Source organism: Aythya marila, assembly GCF_965140915.1.
Source record: "Aythya marila genome assembly, chromosome: 7".
NCBI classification, from domain to species: Eukaryota; Metazoa; Chordata; class Aves; order Anseriformes; family Anatidae; genus Aythya; species Aythya marila.
In genome coordinates this window covers 17884407-17900520 of record NC_139048.1, presented here as the reverse complement: position 1 = coordinate 17900520, position 16114 = coordinate 17884407, and the positions used below count along the sequence as shown (strand labels likewise).

At 41.0% G+C, this 16114-nt stretch overlaps 1 protein-coding gene across 2 annotated transcripts; it reads left to right on the top strand.

Moving 5' to 3' along the window:
- Positions 1-3025: 3025 nt before the first annotated feature.
- LOC309880297 (lipase member M-like) lies at positions 3026-14630 on the top strand. 2 transcript variants are annotated; one of them, XM_082765093.1, is made up of 11 exons: positions 3026-3266; positions 4390-4501; positions 5641-5758; positions 6733-6931; positions 7326-7435; positions 8158-8294; positions 9950-10096; positions 10958-11029; positions 12517-12588; positions 13852-14041; positions 14135-14630. In XM_082765093.1, exons 1-11 carry the CDS (start codon positions 3151-3153, stop codon positions 14185-14187), a joined length of 1326 nt encoding a protein of 441 aa, XP_082621219.1. In that variant the 5' UTR covers positions 3026-3150; the 3' UTR covers positions 14188-14630. The 2 variants fall into 2 exon arrangements, with proteins under 2 accessions (XP_082621219.1, XP_082621220.1); XM_082765094.1 differs by having other exon boundaries at positions 13852-14629.
- The last annotated feature ends 1484 nt before the right edge of the window (positions 14631-16114 follow it).

The window sequence follows — 16114 nt, the reverse complement described above, 5'->3', positions numbered from 1 at the left end:
ACCCCAACCACACTCACCAGACCAGCTTGGCACTAGTACTGGCTCTAGTTCTTCAGCCAGAGGGTTTGAGTTCACACTCCTGAGGCTTTAATTTAGCAACAAATGTATGAGAAAAATGCATACATAATGAACTTTTCTGCACACATATGCACATGTATGAAATCCTTTTCTTTCTAATTGAATTTGATTCATGTAGGGGTAAGAAGAAATGACTGTATATTACTACAAAATAAGCAGAAGGGTAAAAAGAATTACCTGTGGATTCTGGGGCAAAACAATTTGAACAGTTATGCAAAACTCATGAATTGCAACAGAGACTTCGTCTCCATCCACCCTCAGAGGTGAAGAAATCCTATTTTGCATACATTTCATAAACTTCAGCATCGGCCAAAAGGTACTACAGAAATTATTTCTGTTTTCTGAAGCTGGGTTTTCTCTGGATAAATCAACGGTGAGGGGCCAGTGCTGAGCTTTTTGCCTGCAAGCTGCAGCCTTCTCTGGGTGACTGAGGCTCTAAGAGGCTTGGGCAGGAGTTTCCCCCAGCATTTCCTGGGGCATTCCCAGCCAAGGTGTCAGCAGTGTGAGTGGAAGAGACAGGCGTGCAGCCCTCCCTGCTCCTCCTGAGCTCTGCCCGTTGACACTTCAACTTCACCTTTGTTACACGAAAGGTTTGTAATTGTGTAAGTGCTGATTCAGAGCCACCTCACTCATCACTCCTGAGTACCGTGACACTCAGACGTGGTTGCTGGAACCCCTCAAGGCAAGCCCATGCTCTTTGCCTTGATGGTGCACACCAGGAGTGTTTTTGCAGGCCTCAGAGAGCTGAGAACAATCCCCCACCCAACTCCAGCTGTCCCCAGTGCATTGTGCTTTTGCACAATGTGTGTGGACTCCACATGAAGTGCTCCCTTTCACTGCCTGAACTGCAGGGGCCATTGCTGGCCCAGATTGCTCCAGCCAAGGAAACGGCTGAGGGGCATGGTGGCTGAGGGCATGCTTTACATCCACGCTGCTGGAAGCCAGGCATTGCCCCAGGGGCACAGGGAAAATGCATTACTAGGCCTTGTTCTTGGTTTTCAGCATGTTTTGCTCACTCTGGAGTAACAACTCCTCATACCATTATGGCATGAATTATTTTTAAAGCCATAAGGGTGCATAGAGAGTTTCCTTCTGTTTTTTGCTGCTGTTTGTTTCCTTGGAGACTACTGGCTGGCAACTCGCATGAAAACAAGTCTGTCTCTCAGTGAAGCATACATTGCTATAAAGGCCCTCCTCAGCACACTCAGAATAGCCAAATGTTCCTTCCTGAAAACTGCGTACACAAGCTGGGTGAAGAAGCCAAAAGGACATATTTGATCCACGAAGAACTGCTATATTCAGCTGCTTGTAAATATCTTCCATTTCCAAGTCACTTCCAGGCAGAGCCATGCCTAGTCCTGAAGCAAGAGAGGATGGGAAGAGCAATGCATCTGCAGAAAACACCAAAATGCTAGAGATTATATCCCATGGATTTCTTTTTATCCAGAGAGAGTACAGGAAGGAGTACACAGCCAACAATTTATACAAACACACCTACTTATAAAAGAACACTTAAATTCACTAGTTGAATGTCCATTTGAGCATGCCCACATTTGGGAAGCTGCAGCCACACCTTTGGGAGCACTATTTCAACCTTAAAGCATCTCCATTGTATCCTATGCCTGTTTATACTTTGAGTAACTACCCTTGAAGCTTTGTCAACTTAAACTGGAGTGTGCTTGTCTATGTTTAAAAGTAAAATAAACAGCTGAACACTTATTTTTGGTCATGTTCTTTCCCCACTTCAAACACTTGTTTCAAACAAGGGCTGTCAATACCCTGCAATGATCATTGTATCCCCTCTTTTGCTATTTATGTTATTTAGCCATTTATGTGTTTCCCTTGTACTCGATATTGGTTTGTTGGGTTGTTTTTCTGTTGTTTTGTTGTTGTTTGTTTGTTTGGTCAACAAAACATTGTTTCACGCTAAAGAATGAAGCTGGCTGTGTTCAGAGCCTGTTAACACCACACCTTAATGAGTTAGTAAATCATGAAGTACTGAGGACAGGTCTGTATTTAAATAGCTCATTCGTGCAATTCATGTTGAGTTTCAACAGACACTGGGACTTCAAAAAGGAGAAAACCTGGTTTTCTTAGAGGGAAGATGTAAGATGTTAAGGTGTATAAAAGGAAATAAACAAGTGATTCAAAAAAAAACCAAAACAACAACACACAAGCAGACAGTGTTTGGAAACACATGCTAAACCAGCTCTGAAAACAATTTCCTCTCCTTCTTCCTTGCCAGAACCCGAACTTGGACTGTTATATTTCTCTTTGAAGACATTCTAGTCAATCTTGTATGTACAGGTCTTCTCATGAGACTCTCTTTCATATTTCTGCCTAAAAAAAAGGCCCCTATCCTGAAAACCTAATAATCTGCTCAAACCTACCTAACTTCTAGGGCTGGGCAGTACTGGTCAACTCCTGGTATGCTTGAGAACACTGAGACATGTTTCCTTTCCTATGTCCATACAGATACGGAAAAGCATTCTACCTCCCTACCTATAGACTTAGGGAATACCCACTTTGTTTTGTGGACACTTTGGTGGTGAAACATCATGAATAAAGGAAAATATTCTGAAACCACTCTTGCAGCAGTATTAAACTCTGGAACAGCAACATGAGCATTAATAGAATGAAAGAAAAACCTGTGCAATAACATCTACAGAAGTATCAAGGAGTCAGAGTTTATCCCATCCTTTCTACGTAACATGAAAAGCTGGAATTGGCAGGCTGTAAGTAAACAAGGACGTTGTGCCAGGTTTATTGACAATTTCATTAGGTATGATAAGGGATTCCTGTGCAGATATTTGTTCTCAAAATTCCTGATCCTGCTCTGCCACTCCACAGAGGTTGGTATTCTCCTTAAAAATCCAGCAATCTGTGATAGTAAAGAGAGCACTGTTAGAGCCATTATGGCTGAGAAGATGAAAAGCAGGTCTGAGAATAAAAGCAGTCACCTCTCTGCTGTTGCTATAAGTAAAAGCTCAAGCTCTAGCAGAAGGAATGAGGAGTGGGAATGAAATCAATGTTTATTGGCAAGTTTCTGCATGATTGTGGGAAAAACGCTGCATGACTACCATTTTGCTGCCTTCTTTACCCAGCACTGCTTTCAATCATCTGCAAATTGATTTTCCATTCCTCTGCCATCTCAGTCGCTCGGCAGAACACATGCTTTCTGGCACAAGGTCAGTAATACTTTAACTTACCTAACAGTAGCTAAGTAAAAGGACGTTTTTACAATATCTCTTATTTTTACTACAAAGGAGACAAATATTTTAAAAATATAGATTATATCAGAATGTACTGCTAGGAAGTTTGGATATAAATTGTATGCTTGCTCTGTGATAAATAAATTAAAAAATAAAAAACTTCTACTCATGGGGGAAAAAATCACACCGTCTTGTTGACTGGGAGAGCAATAAATGCAGTAGATTTATTGGTGAACTCAGTCTACCTCATGAATGTGTCACTGGGATCACAGAGGTTTAGATGCGGGCTCTAGGTCTTGGTTTGTATGGTACAGAGAATGCTCATTCAAACACCCTGCATCTTTCAACTGAGAGCATTTAGGCATTCATAGATTGTGGAGCTGCATCCAAGCAGGCTAGGTTACTCTCAGGTTTTTTTATTTGCCATTTCCTGAACAAAACTGGATGTCATTACACATAGTCTGTATGTATCACTACATTTAGCAAAGCTTTCTTTTCCTTTCTCCGTCCTCATCCTACAGAGTGGACACATTTTGACATTGAGGAGTTTTGTATAAATTATACTAGGCAACCAAAATAAGTACTTTATTCAGACTCCTAAATCCTTAATTAAATGTTATATAATTTAACTTTCATTTGTCTTTGTTGGTTTCCTTTTTCAGTTAGCTATCCAACAACTTGGTTTCTTCCACTTTGAAAACTTCCCTTTAGCAATGATTTAGTTATGAGTTGTAGATAACTTTAGCATTCCCCAGAGTTAGACAGAAGTTTTCTAATTAACCTACAGAACAAATATGTGGCATTTTTTGGAGAAATGTGCCTTTTCTCCAAAAGCTTTGCTATTTTCCTTGGATTCACTGATGCTTTGCACCCTGATGGAGAGCAATGTCCTAGTTCAGTCCTTAGCAGAGAAACCAGACTGCTGCCAAATTCCCTCAGACATGTTTAAAGTCAGTTTTGTTCAGATTAATTAACAAGTAGAGAGCACCAGCTCCATTTAGGTTTAGGCAGCACTTCTCTCAACCAGAGAGCACAGAGCCTGTCTAGATGTCAAGTGCATATCATGAATCCTAACAGATTAATATGCTGTTTTATCCAGAGAGAAGATATGGCTGGGTTTTGCTGTGATGTATTTGTTTCAGGGAATTACTTGCTCAGAAGAATTCAAAAAAATGAGGAGAGCTGTGGATCCAGAAGCATTGATGAATATTGTAAGTTTCTTGGTGGATTTACCTGGGGACAGAAGGAATGCATGACTCATGGCAGAGGGATTTCTAGGTATTGGAAATAACAAGGTAGATAAGCTGCCTTCATTTAACCCATTCTCAGACTACTGTTTTCTATTCCCTTCTGTCTGTACAGGTAACATCAGTTCTTATATTTGACAGCAATCAAGACCAACCCCTTTCGTTAGTACATCTGCAGAGTTAATTTTCTTTTTAGTGTCACTTACTAGGTTTGGCACTATCCCTGTATCTGGAAGAATGAGTATCTGGAATGCCACCTTTTCATCAGCTCCAAATAACAATGACTTATGTTTCCTCCTTTGAACTACCAGCCTAGATTGGGAATGGCCAGCTTTTCAGAAGAACATATCTCATGAAGCAAGCTTGTTTGGATCTTTAGTCACTTGCTAAAATCTTTTTCTTTTTTTTTTTTTTTTCTGTCCCGTGTGAAAAGATTACATTGAATAATTCTCTGAATAAAATTACAAAATAACATTATTTTTTTTGTAAAACAAATAAATAAATAGAATAATAAGTAGATAAATGATTATTTCAGAGCTGATAATCATCTGTGCTAATGATATCTAGCGTGACTATGCAAGGGGCTGGCCCTGTCTTTTCTGTAATGTAGTCATTTGTACAGTGGTACTCATTGCACATACGCCATCCATGAAAGGACAGTTGTGAAGCTCACAGGATTTCTCTGAGGGTCGTATAGGTGAACTGGGTTCACTTCGTATTGCAGCAGATCAGGAGCATGCACCCAGGCAGCCCCTCATCTCAGCTATGGGAAGTGTAAGCTCCTGCTATCAGGTTAAACTAGTTCTCATATCACTGTAATGCAAGAGATTGTGATCATATGGCATGTGTAACACAGTTTTTAGAAAAAGATTTTAACTGAATAGTTAGTTAATAGATCCTGGAGATCAGACAAAGAACGAAGGAAATTTGTGGTAGTTTCAGGTTATATTCCAATCTGATATTGCTTTATTCAGATGCTTAAAAACATAGACTAAATCCCCAGATGTAGCTGCTTTCTAATATTTCTTCCTTATGAATATCTCATGAAGGTAATGTATGATATGGACTTCTGCAATCAAATGCATTTATTCTTTCTCTTGTAGAATGAGATCATTACGTACAAAGGGTACCCCAGTGAGGAGCACAAAGTGATGACTGAAGATGGCTATATCATTACCATTAACAGAATTCCCGATGGTATACAGAATCAGAGAAACCCAGGTACAGTTCTTTCATATGAGACAAAAACAGCCTAGATAGTGCACGTTCTGAAAAGAGGTACCTTCCAGTTGTAAAATGTTCACCAGAGCTTGTATACACAAGTGAAATTTAAGTAATGAATTCTGGCTGCCCTGAACAGCTTGCAAGATAAACAGGATTTATGTCAAGCACCCTTGTTTACAATAAAACACTGCTACAATATAAATTAAGTATAATAATATCTTCATAATATGAGTTGGTGAGCAAAAGTAGAAAGAAAGAAAGGAAGAAAGAAAGAAAGGAAGAAAGAAAGAAAGAAAGAAAGAAAGAAAGAAAGAAAGAAAGAAAGAAAGAAAGAAAGAAAGAAAGAAAGAAAGAAAGAAAGAAAGAAAGAAAGAAAGAAAGAAAGAAAGAAAGAAGAGGGAAGGAAGGAAGGAAGGAAGGAAGGAAGGAAGGAAGGAAGGAAGGAAGGAAGGAAGGAAGGAAGGAAGGAAGGAAGGAAGGAAGGAAGGAAGGAAGGAAGGAAGGAAGGAAGAAAAAGAACAGAAATTAAAGTAGTGTAAAGGCTGCAACCTCCCAGTCATGCTGTTTTGGAAGAGCAGTTCTAGCCTCTGACTTTACTTTTGCTTACACCTGTTTAATTTCAGTCTGATTCATATTTTGGGTACAGGAAACCACTGGAAAGGATCCCACACCTTCCTTTATTATATCACTGTTGAGAATCTTAAGTTGATGAGGCCGAGCTATACAAACAATGACCAGAGGCTGCCAAGCCAGAGTTCGCTGATACTGGGTTTATCTTCCTACAGATCGTTACAAAACTTTACAAGTTCTCTCTTTACAGAAATGCATGCTTTGTTCCTATGATCAGATGTCTCCCTTTAAGTCAGTGCAGGCCCAAATCCCAGTACTGAATATGGGATTGTAATGTCCCTGAACTACCAGAAAATCAAGAAATTTTATAAAGGTTGTTTTGTTTCTGATTTGGTTTTCAGTTATGAAACCTGCTGTATTTCTCCAACACGGGCTATTGGGAGATGCCAGTAACTGGATCTCAAACCTGCCCAACAACAGCTTGGCATTCATGCTAGCTGATGCTGGCTTTGATGTTTGGATGGGAAATAGCAGAGGGAATCGCTGGTCCAGAGAACATCAAAATTACTCCACTGATCAAGATGAGTTCTGGGCTTTCAGGTAGATCAAATGATTGAGATTGAAGATTTTTTTTTCAAGCTTTTATTTGAATGAACATTTAAAAATAGTCTTTAATGGCAAATTGTGTAAAATGTGTGATTCTACGGAAACATCTCTGATAATATAACATCATCTGTTCCTTGTGTGTAGACTTTTACAGCTCAACCTGATGCTTCTTGTAGTCAGAGTCCTCCTACTGATGTGAAGGGAGAAAATAGCCCAGAAAAGCTTGAATAGCGTCTCCTATACCCAGTGCCCAAAAGGCATAGATTCTAATACAGCTGAATGATTCACACAACAGTTCATGCTGTTCATTTGCTAACAAGTCTGTAATAAAATGTAAATTCAAATGGTATTTTAATTTATACACACCTCTCTTTTAATCTACCTGTAGTTTTGATGAGATGGCAAAATTTGATCTTCCAGCAGTGATAAATTTTATTGTGAAGAAAACTGGCCAGGAAAAGTTGTACTATATTGGCTATTCACAAGGCACCACCATCGGTAAGTTACACAGAATGGAGTGATGCTTCAGGAAAACACAGGAATAAAACCTGATTTGAGACAATGAGATGCTGAATGTACCAGGGCTTTCCAACAGCTCCTTGCTGGTATATATATATTTAAAAAAAAAAAAAAAAGATAAGCTGTTTTCAGCATGTAGGCAGGCTTAATTTATTATAGAGATGATTAAACCTGAAGGGCCAAATGCACTGCAGCTTGAAATCCATCAACTTAGAGTTATACCAGAAATTATTCTGGGCCCTGCAGATTTTTTTTTTCAAGATGTAAGGGTGTGCCCAACAGCAGCTGGTCAGCTAACAAAAATAAACAAAATAGGAAGATGACAGCACAGAAAGAGAAGTTGGGCAGTTTGTGGCACAACAGAAAAAAAAGAAAAAAGATTGATATGAAGGAAAACATATGCAACTCCAGAGTATTGTATGAAGTGCATGTATGTACATCAAAGTGTGCATTTAAATGGGTTTAGAAAAAAAACGTGAAGGCAAAATATAGAAATTAAAATCTCTGAAGTGAGAAATAAGACTACAAGCTGATAACACAAGGAGAAGAAGTATTTTGCACCAAGCTAGGCTGAACCAGTCTCTGAGCAGATAACAATGTTTCTTTGTTGGTATGAAATTGCAGATCAGCTTACATAAATGCTAAAAACAGTCTAATGTACAAATAATGGTTTTCTTATCACTTTATTTTTATTTCCTCAGCTTTTATTGCTTTTTCAACAATGCCAGAACTGGCACAGAAAATCAAAGTTTATTTTGCATTGGCACCTGTCACTACTATTAAGTATGCCAGAAGTGCAGCAGTAAAGCTCCTCTACCTTCCTGAAAAAATGCTCAGGGTATGTATTAGTGTGTCTTCAAGTGCTGAACCATGCAATTGTTCACTCAGCTCTTAAGGTATATATACAGAAAGTATGGGGCTTTATGAAGCATATTCATTTGCAGCTAGGTAGGTTTAACTTCTGACTGCAGTTCCTATGGGACAATCATAAACCGTTTCTATAGGTGCGGTTTATCCCAGCTGCAGCTGGCAGCTAAATAACAAACAGACTTTTGCTTACTCCCCCCACACAGTGGGATGGGGGAAAGAATCAGGAGAAAAAAAAAAAAAAAAAGTAAAACTCACAGGTCAAGATAACGATGATTTAATAGGACACAAAAGGAAGGGAAAATAATAATTATTATGATGATGATAAAGGAATATACAAAGCAAGTGATGCACAATGTATTGCTCTCCACCCACCGATCAACGCCCAGCTAGACCCCAAGCAGCAGCTCCCCCAGGCAACCACCCCAGTTTACTTGTTCAGCAGGACACCACATGATAAGGGAAATCCCTCTGGGCAGTCTGGCCCAGCTGTCCTGGTTCTGTCCCCTCCCAGCTCATGTTGCACCCCCAGCCTCCTCTCTGTCAGGGCAGTACCAGAAGCTGAAAAGTCCTTGGCTCCGTGTGAGCACTGCTCTGCTACAGCTAAGACATTGGTGTGCTATCACCACTATTTTCATTAAAAATCCAAAACAGAGCATCATACAAGCCTCTATGTTACATTGGTTGTAACTATCCTACAGGGCAGGGGAGATGGTGTGTGGTGTTGGGTTGTTGCATGCTGAAGCCAGTTCTGGTTCCACCACCCTGCGCTTTGCTCAGTTCCATCAAAATTCATTCATTGTTAATCTGGGTGATTATTGCTGTAACACAATAGATATGGCATATAACAACCATAGAAGTAGTGCAACACAGGGGCAGGTGACCCAGAGAGGCACAAAGATGCAGATCTTTGAGGTTTCCAAAATTCTTCTAGACAAAGCCACAGCCAGTTTGGTCTAGTTCTGCTGGGAGGAGGTGGTTGGATGAGACTCACAAAAGTTCTTCCAAATGTTTTTTTGGTGGCTCATAAGCCAGATTTGAATCTCCTCTAAACTTTAGCTTCTTAAAGGTATGAGAGTGAGTGTAACATGCACAGACAGTATCTGTCCTTTTTCTGGAAAGGACACAAAGCTGAATCCCAGAACAACATTGTACCTGCCCTCAAAATATACATTTACTCACCCCATCAGTTGCCGTTAATTACAGCAATAAAAAAAAAATTCCTGGTCTCCAATCCAGCAAACACTGAAATCGGAAATGAATGTACTCACTTGTTCACAGTGCTAGGAAAAAGAGTGTTAAATCAATGTGGTTGATCATATATGCAAAGTTACTTTTACATGTAAATATCTGAAAGCTTAGAGCTAAAATATGAATTGGAGTTAACATTTAACATATACACTCATTAAAATGATGTAACACAAATTGGGCAATGCCTGAGCAAGCTGATGCAATAGAAAACACCTGGGTTGTTTCTCATTTGTGGGAATGTCATCTGACAAATGAAGAAAAGGTAAGTGAGAACAACAGCATGTGCTGGGGAAGAGGAACAGAGCAAAAACATATTTTAAAAGTAATGTTGTACAATGTACATTCTTAAATGAATGCTACTTTTGTCTTTCACAGGGTTTGCTTGGCAAAAGAGAATTCTTTCCCCAAGCTGAATGTCTAAGAAGGCTGATAGTTCCTGTCTGCAGCCACCGTCCTTTTGCTAGGCTTTGTAGAAATATCTTCTTCAGTCTTGGTGGCTATAACATGAAAAACATTGACATGGTATGTACAACTCTTACCATCTCTATTAAGAATTCGATAACTTCCCTAAACCTACCTTCAATCCTATAGTATGAATCCTCTATTCTGTTAGTCCACATAACACTGCAGGGAACAGCCCCCCCAGTACCAGCCAGCAATATCTGCTGGTTGCCCCATTGCTGTCAGGGCATCACTGCCTTGCTCCTCAGAAGAGCTCTTGGCATCATCCCTTCAACGCAGAGCTGCTCCACCACAACCCTGAAGGCTGCCCTCTGCCAGACCTCACCTAGGGCTCTGTCTCCTGTTCATACTGTGACTGCTGGTCTCATCAGAGATCCTCAGCTTGCTGTCACTCCATGCTATGTCCAGCTGGAGGCCAGGCCACCTGGACTTCAAAGTTTTGCTCCATTGTTTTCAAACATATGCCTCAGAGTGTCCTCAGAAGGAGGACCACACAGTGACTTGTTAAGAAACCCCTGCAGAACAAGTGTGGGTTTGTTTCAAAAACACACACACATTCCTCAGACAGTTGCAGTTCCTTTTGTTCTTCTGTCTGACAGCGGTGCTGCTTCACATAGGACCTGCTGCAGACTCCTGAATAAATCACAGGTTTGCGATCTAGGCTGCTGACTTTCCATTCTCCCCTCTCTATCTGTTAGATTCTTTCAGATACTCACCTGTCCTGGAAAACGATCTGTGTGGGGGCTGTTGTTTCACTGCTGCTCCAAACCTGATTCACCTGGAGGAGCTCTCAGGGGAGTCTCTGATCACACCGCTTTGATTTCTCTCAGTTTTATGGATACATGACACTGCTGTGGCTTCTTCTGATGCACATATGGGTAAAAGGGAGGAAAAGAACACTCACTGATTATTTTCTTTCAGAACCGGATCAATGTGTACATCGCACAAACCCCTGCTGGAACATCTGTGCAAAATATAGTCCACTGGAGCCAGGTACTAGTGAGCTTCTGGAACACAAACTAGGTACTCACCTCTGGCTGTACCATAAGGAGTGGGGCTAGCTGATAATGTTGCTGTGAAGCCATTGCTAACTGCTTGGAAATACAGCACTGTGTGCTTTACATAGATAGAAATGACCTATGTGATACAGGTACATCTGAAGCCAACAATGAGACACTGCATTTGTGTAAATACATGTATGCTGGAAGTTGTGCATGCAGATACATATAGTGTTCTTTTTATGGTGTATCCAGAGCCCTATATAAATGTCTAAACTCCAGTGTAGAACTTGCCTAAAGAAATGACCATTACTTTTCCAATGAGGGTCAAGAAATGAGCAAAGATGTATGACACTTTGTAGAATATAAAATTTGACTAATAAGGCCCTTGTATTTTCATCTCTTGCAAAAGCAAAGTGCTCAGTTTGTGGGCAGCAATAGAACTGTAAATAATAAACCCTTCATTCAGTGGACTTGCTGTAACACTTACTTACAGAACACTGTGCTCTATCACAGGACTTCCTCAGCAGCACTGCTGTTGGAAGCTACCTTTGTCTCTCTTTGGGCTTGTCACACAAGCTGCTGTAGGAAAGACAGGTTTCCTGGCAGCACTGTGGGCTCAGCAGCACAGCTGGAAGCATTTGCAAGCAGCGTGAGCTTGCAGGAGGGCTCGTGCACTTTTCAACATAGCAAACATGTGGACATGTTTGAGTTACAGCTGCACAGGCATTCACTCAAAATCAAACAATACTTTTGGCTGTGAATTTACATGAGATATTAGATTTGATTACGTTGCTTTCATAACCACGGCCTAAACTGTAAAGTAAAAGGGTTACAAAGGCTTAGCGGGGGAGGTCTGCAAATTTACTCGGGTTTAATTCGGCACCTAGCCACAGGCTGGCAGGCACAGGCATGCAGGAGAAATGCTCCTAAGCTTTTGCTGTAATTGCTGTTATTACTGTTACAGGAGTTAACAGACACCTTGCCCTCAGTATTAAGATCCCATTGATGGGGTCTCTCACAACACATGCTGTAGGGAAAGCCAAGGAGATGGAAGGAAGATCTAGAAATGGTGACTTCTGTATTTAGACAAGAGAAGGAAAGGAAAACATACGAAGGAGCCACTAACAGAGCTGAGTGATGGCAACATGACTGTCAGAAGGCAACACAGCAGCAGCATTTAGGGAAAATAGCTGGAGGCAATTGCTACTTGCAGGCTTACAAACTAGAACATATCATCCATGAAAGTGACCCTAGGTCTTTCTACAGGAGCAGTGAGTCTTTTGATGCTTACAAAAGCATTTGACTCCTTTTCACTGCTTGAAACTTTTAACTAACTTACCACTGTCTCTTTCTAACCTTTTAAAAGAGAAAAGCTTCAGGTGAGGTTTTGGATTGGAGTCAGACACTTAGCAGGGAAAGATCCCATCACCTTCCTGAATGATGGATTTGTAATTACCCTTCTCTGGTTCATCCTACTAGGAAGCCCATTCGGGGAAGTTCCAAGCTTATGACTGGGGCAGTTCAAAGAAGAACATCGAGAAATACCAGCAGGTACCTTTTGGTGAAACAACATTGTCACCCTTGAACAACACAGAAGCACAGAGGAAGAGAACAATAATGTAGTAGGAGACACATTTTCTGAATACATGTAGATGGAATTAGCCACCACCATCTGTATTATGACTTTCCAGTTTGGAAGTTAACAGAGAAAAAAATGCAAGCTTTAGTGGTAATAATATTAAAAAAAAAAAAAAAAAAAAAAGAGAGAGAGAGAGAGGAAGACCAAGCTTTGTCAATGAAACAGTCAATAATAATAATAACAGGAAAGAAGGGCAGGAAATATGTAAAATTAATTTTGAAGAGTATACCTAGTGGATCAGGCCAAAGAGGAATCTTGCCTACTAGGGTGACTGACACAGTTGCCAATATATAAATACTCAGGGAAACAATACTATGAAAAGTGCAACTGGAGAGCACTAATGTGTCTAATAGCTGCTCCTATATTCTGGAAGCCAGAGACAAAAGGACTTTGTCCTTAAGCAGACCCTGAGGATCCTCTCCTCCACCCAAGACTCCAATCCCATCCTTGACCCTCCTGCTCTTTAGGTCTCCACAACAGCCTTTCATTAGCAGTTACTTGTTTTAATGATGGCTTTCATGAAAGGCAACTTCCTTTGGTTTGTCTTGAATTTGCTTACCCCTGGAAAGTCACTGGATGCCTTCTAGGTTTTGTGTTATGAGAAATAATGGGGTAATTACTTCCTGTGCTCTTTCTTCATACTGTTCATGATTGTATAAGCCTGCCTCTTGTCCCTGTGCTGTCCCCTGTTTTCCAAACTGAGGAATCCTCAGCTACTTCCTCTCTCCTCCTACAGAAGTCACTTCATGCTCCTTTTCATACTCGTCACACGTTCTTTTCTAACCAGACCGCGTATGTCTTCTGGAGCTGACTGGTACTCCAAAACAAGTACGCAAGCTGAGGACCAAGATGGGGGATTATCCAGATGCATCCTGACATCCTCTGTCTTTGTTCTTGGCTTCTGCCCTATGAATTCCTAGCTGAGAGAGCAACGATCCAACAGTAACTCTTTGTCAGTTCAGGAGGTGCTTTTCCTTTGGCCGTACTATCAGTTGCATCACCCCTGTGAACATAGACAGAAAAGGCAAGTGAGGGCATTTCCCTCCAGTTTGTTTTAGGCACCTCTGCTTTGAACAGTGACCTAAAACAACACAAAACAAAAAACACCAGATACATGTTTAAAGTTTGCTCTGCTTTACTGGACATTCTTTCCAGCCCTACTTCATGTTTTCCAGGCTACTCCTCCTCTCTACAATGTAGAAGAAATGACTGTACCAACTGCAGTATGGACTGGGGGACGAGACTTGCTTGCAGATCCTAAGGATGCTGACATTTTACTGTCTCATATTAAGAGGCTTATCTACCACAAGAAGATTCCGGAATGGGCACACCTGGATTTCATCTGGGGATTGGATGCACCTTTGCGTATGTATAATGAAATTATTGATCTGATGCAGAAGTATCCTTAACTCACAAGCAGTAGCCATACCTGGCTCATTCCCTTTCCCTCTGCCATAGCTGGCTCATTCCCTCATTCCTCAGCCTTTGCTGGGTACAAAGGAATCATATAGCATCATACAGCTTCTGCTGGAGTCATAGAGAGGGTTTCTCCTGGCTGATGCTATTTCCACACTACGTGTCACTACAGTGCCTTTTGGATCCTGATGGTGCACTTCATACTTTGTGGCAACCTTGAGATCAGTAATCACTTTGTAGTTGATAAAGCCTAGATTCTGCAACACATTGTACTTTGCTAACAGGAACCAGGGTTTTCTTGCAGCCTGATGTCTTCTTTAGACCCTAACAGTAATGAAAGCACTGACTTTCTCTGTATATGGTCAATGATGTCAAAGTTTTCCACTGATCATATCATTTCTCAGTTTAGTGGACTGGAAGTTCCTGAAAAGCTAGTGTAAACTGAGACTAACTCTAGCAGCCATGGCATTTATGCTTTATTATTTGATAAGATGATCACCAGAAAATAAGAATTGAGTTCACACAAAATACTCACTACTGAAAAAAAAAAAAAAAAAAAAAAAAGTAAAAAAAAAAAAAAAGTTGGTTTGTCTTCATTTGAAAGAGCTTCACACTTTTTTCAAAAGGAATAACAAGGCACAAAAGGAGGGAAGACAGCAGAAAACAGCAGTTTTCTGTCAGAAAGAAGAAAGCCAGTCTTGTGGTTCAAAAATGCACCTGTAAGATGGGAAACTTGTGTTCAAGGTACCTCCCAAGACAAAGAATTCTTGTCAGACTTGATCTCTGCTGACAACACTTTCAGGATCTGTGTACCTGAACTCTCCAGGGTGGGAGGCAGGAACTCACTTCATCTTGGCAACAACAGCACTCCAGTTCCAACAGGAACTTCACATCTCCTGCTAATTTGCATGGAAGCTACTAACTACTACAGGGTAGAGCTGCTTGAACCTTTATCACAGCTCTGAGAAGCCTCTCTGGGGAGTAAACATTCAAATAAAGGGCACCCAATCATCTCTAGAAAAAAATCACTATCTTCAACCCATGGGTACAATTTGCCCATCAGCGGAAAGGATAGCTTTAAAACAGTGCTGAAGAAATGTCATCCTATTCCATTTCCTGGGGGAAGTCTGCCTCTACAAACCTCATTGCAGTGACATAGTTACTGCACAGAGGCACTCACCTGAAGGGTAGCCTCCATGCTATTAGCTTACAGCATTATGGCTCACCATGCCTCCACAAGGAAATGCCATTAGCTTCACCACGAAAAGAAACACAGTGCATTTTAGGGGGCCTCTTTTCAGAGTGAGACCCTCATTCTCCACTTGAATCAAGTGTCAATGTGGGTGAAGCCTGGGATGATAACCAGGGCAGGTACAGCTGTGACACTTAAGACAGTTCGCAGGTGACACAATATTACTCTATGAAATGGTTCATTAGCCAAACAAATTAACCACGGCCAATGCCACTTCTATCCCTTTCTGAGCCCACTGCTGAAGCCCATCCCATTTCCTTGGGATCAAGGGCTCCGCAAATGTAAATAAAGCTTGACCCAAAGAAAACAGCTTCCCTCCAGGCAGGGACATCCCTTCCACCCAATATAAATTCCTGGGGACAAAGCATTCCAGAGAGTAAGCCCATCAACTAACTTACTGATTGTGAGGGAAATGCATGAGGACTTGAGGCCTATTTATGAGTTTCTAGTACTTAGGATTGGAAGTGCAATAGCAGTATGTTTGAAAGCAGTCAGAACATCCTTCAGATTCACCTGGGAAAGAGATCAGAGTTCTACCCCTATTTTGCTACTTGGGAGACCACATAAGAGTCAGGGTGTTAAATTTTCTGGCGTGGAAAACCAATAAAAGCAGGCTGGACAAGGAGCATTGAAAACATCATGGGGACTGTTGATCCCACCTTGGGACATGAGGACAGACATGTTTCATCATGTCTCAGAGCCCTTCTGAGTGATGAATTTATGCTCTGCTGAAAGTTTTTGTCATGCAGAGACATCAAAGCTGCTGAGCT

Excerpts from the sequence above, each read along its gene's own strand:
- LOC309880297 (XM_082765093.1), top strand. The coding sequence starts at position 3,151 with ATGACTACCATTTTGCTGCCTTCTTTACCCAGCACTGCTTTCAATCAT. Across the intron at positions 3,267-4,389 it reads CACATGCTTTCTGGCACAAG|AGAGAAGATATGGCTGGGTT; the intron begins GTCAGTAATACT and ends TGTTTTATCCAG. Across the intron at positions 7,436-8,157 it reads TTCACAAGGCACCACCATCG|CTTTTATTGCTTTTTCAACA; the intron begins GTAAGTTACACA and ends TTATTTCCTCAG.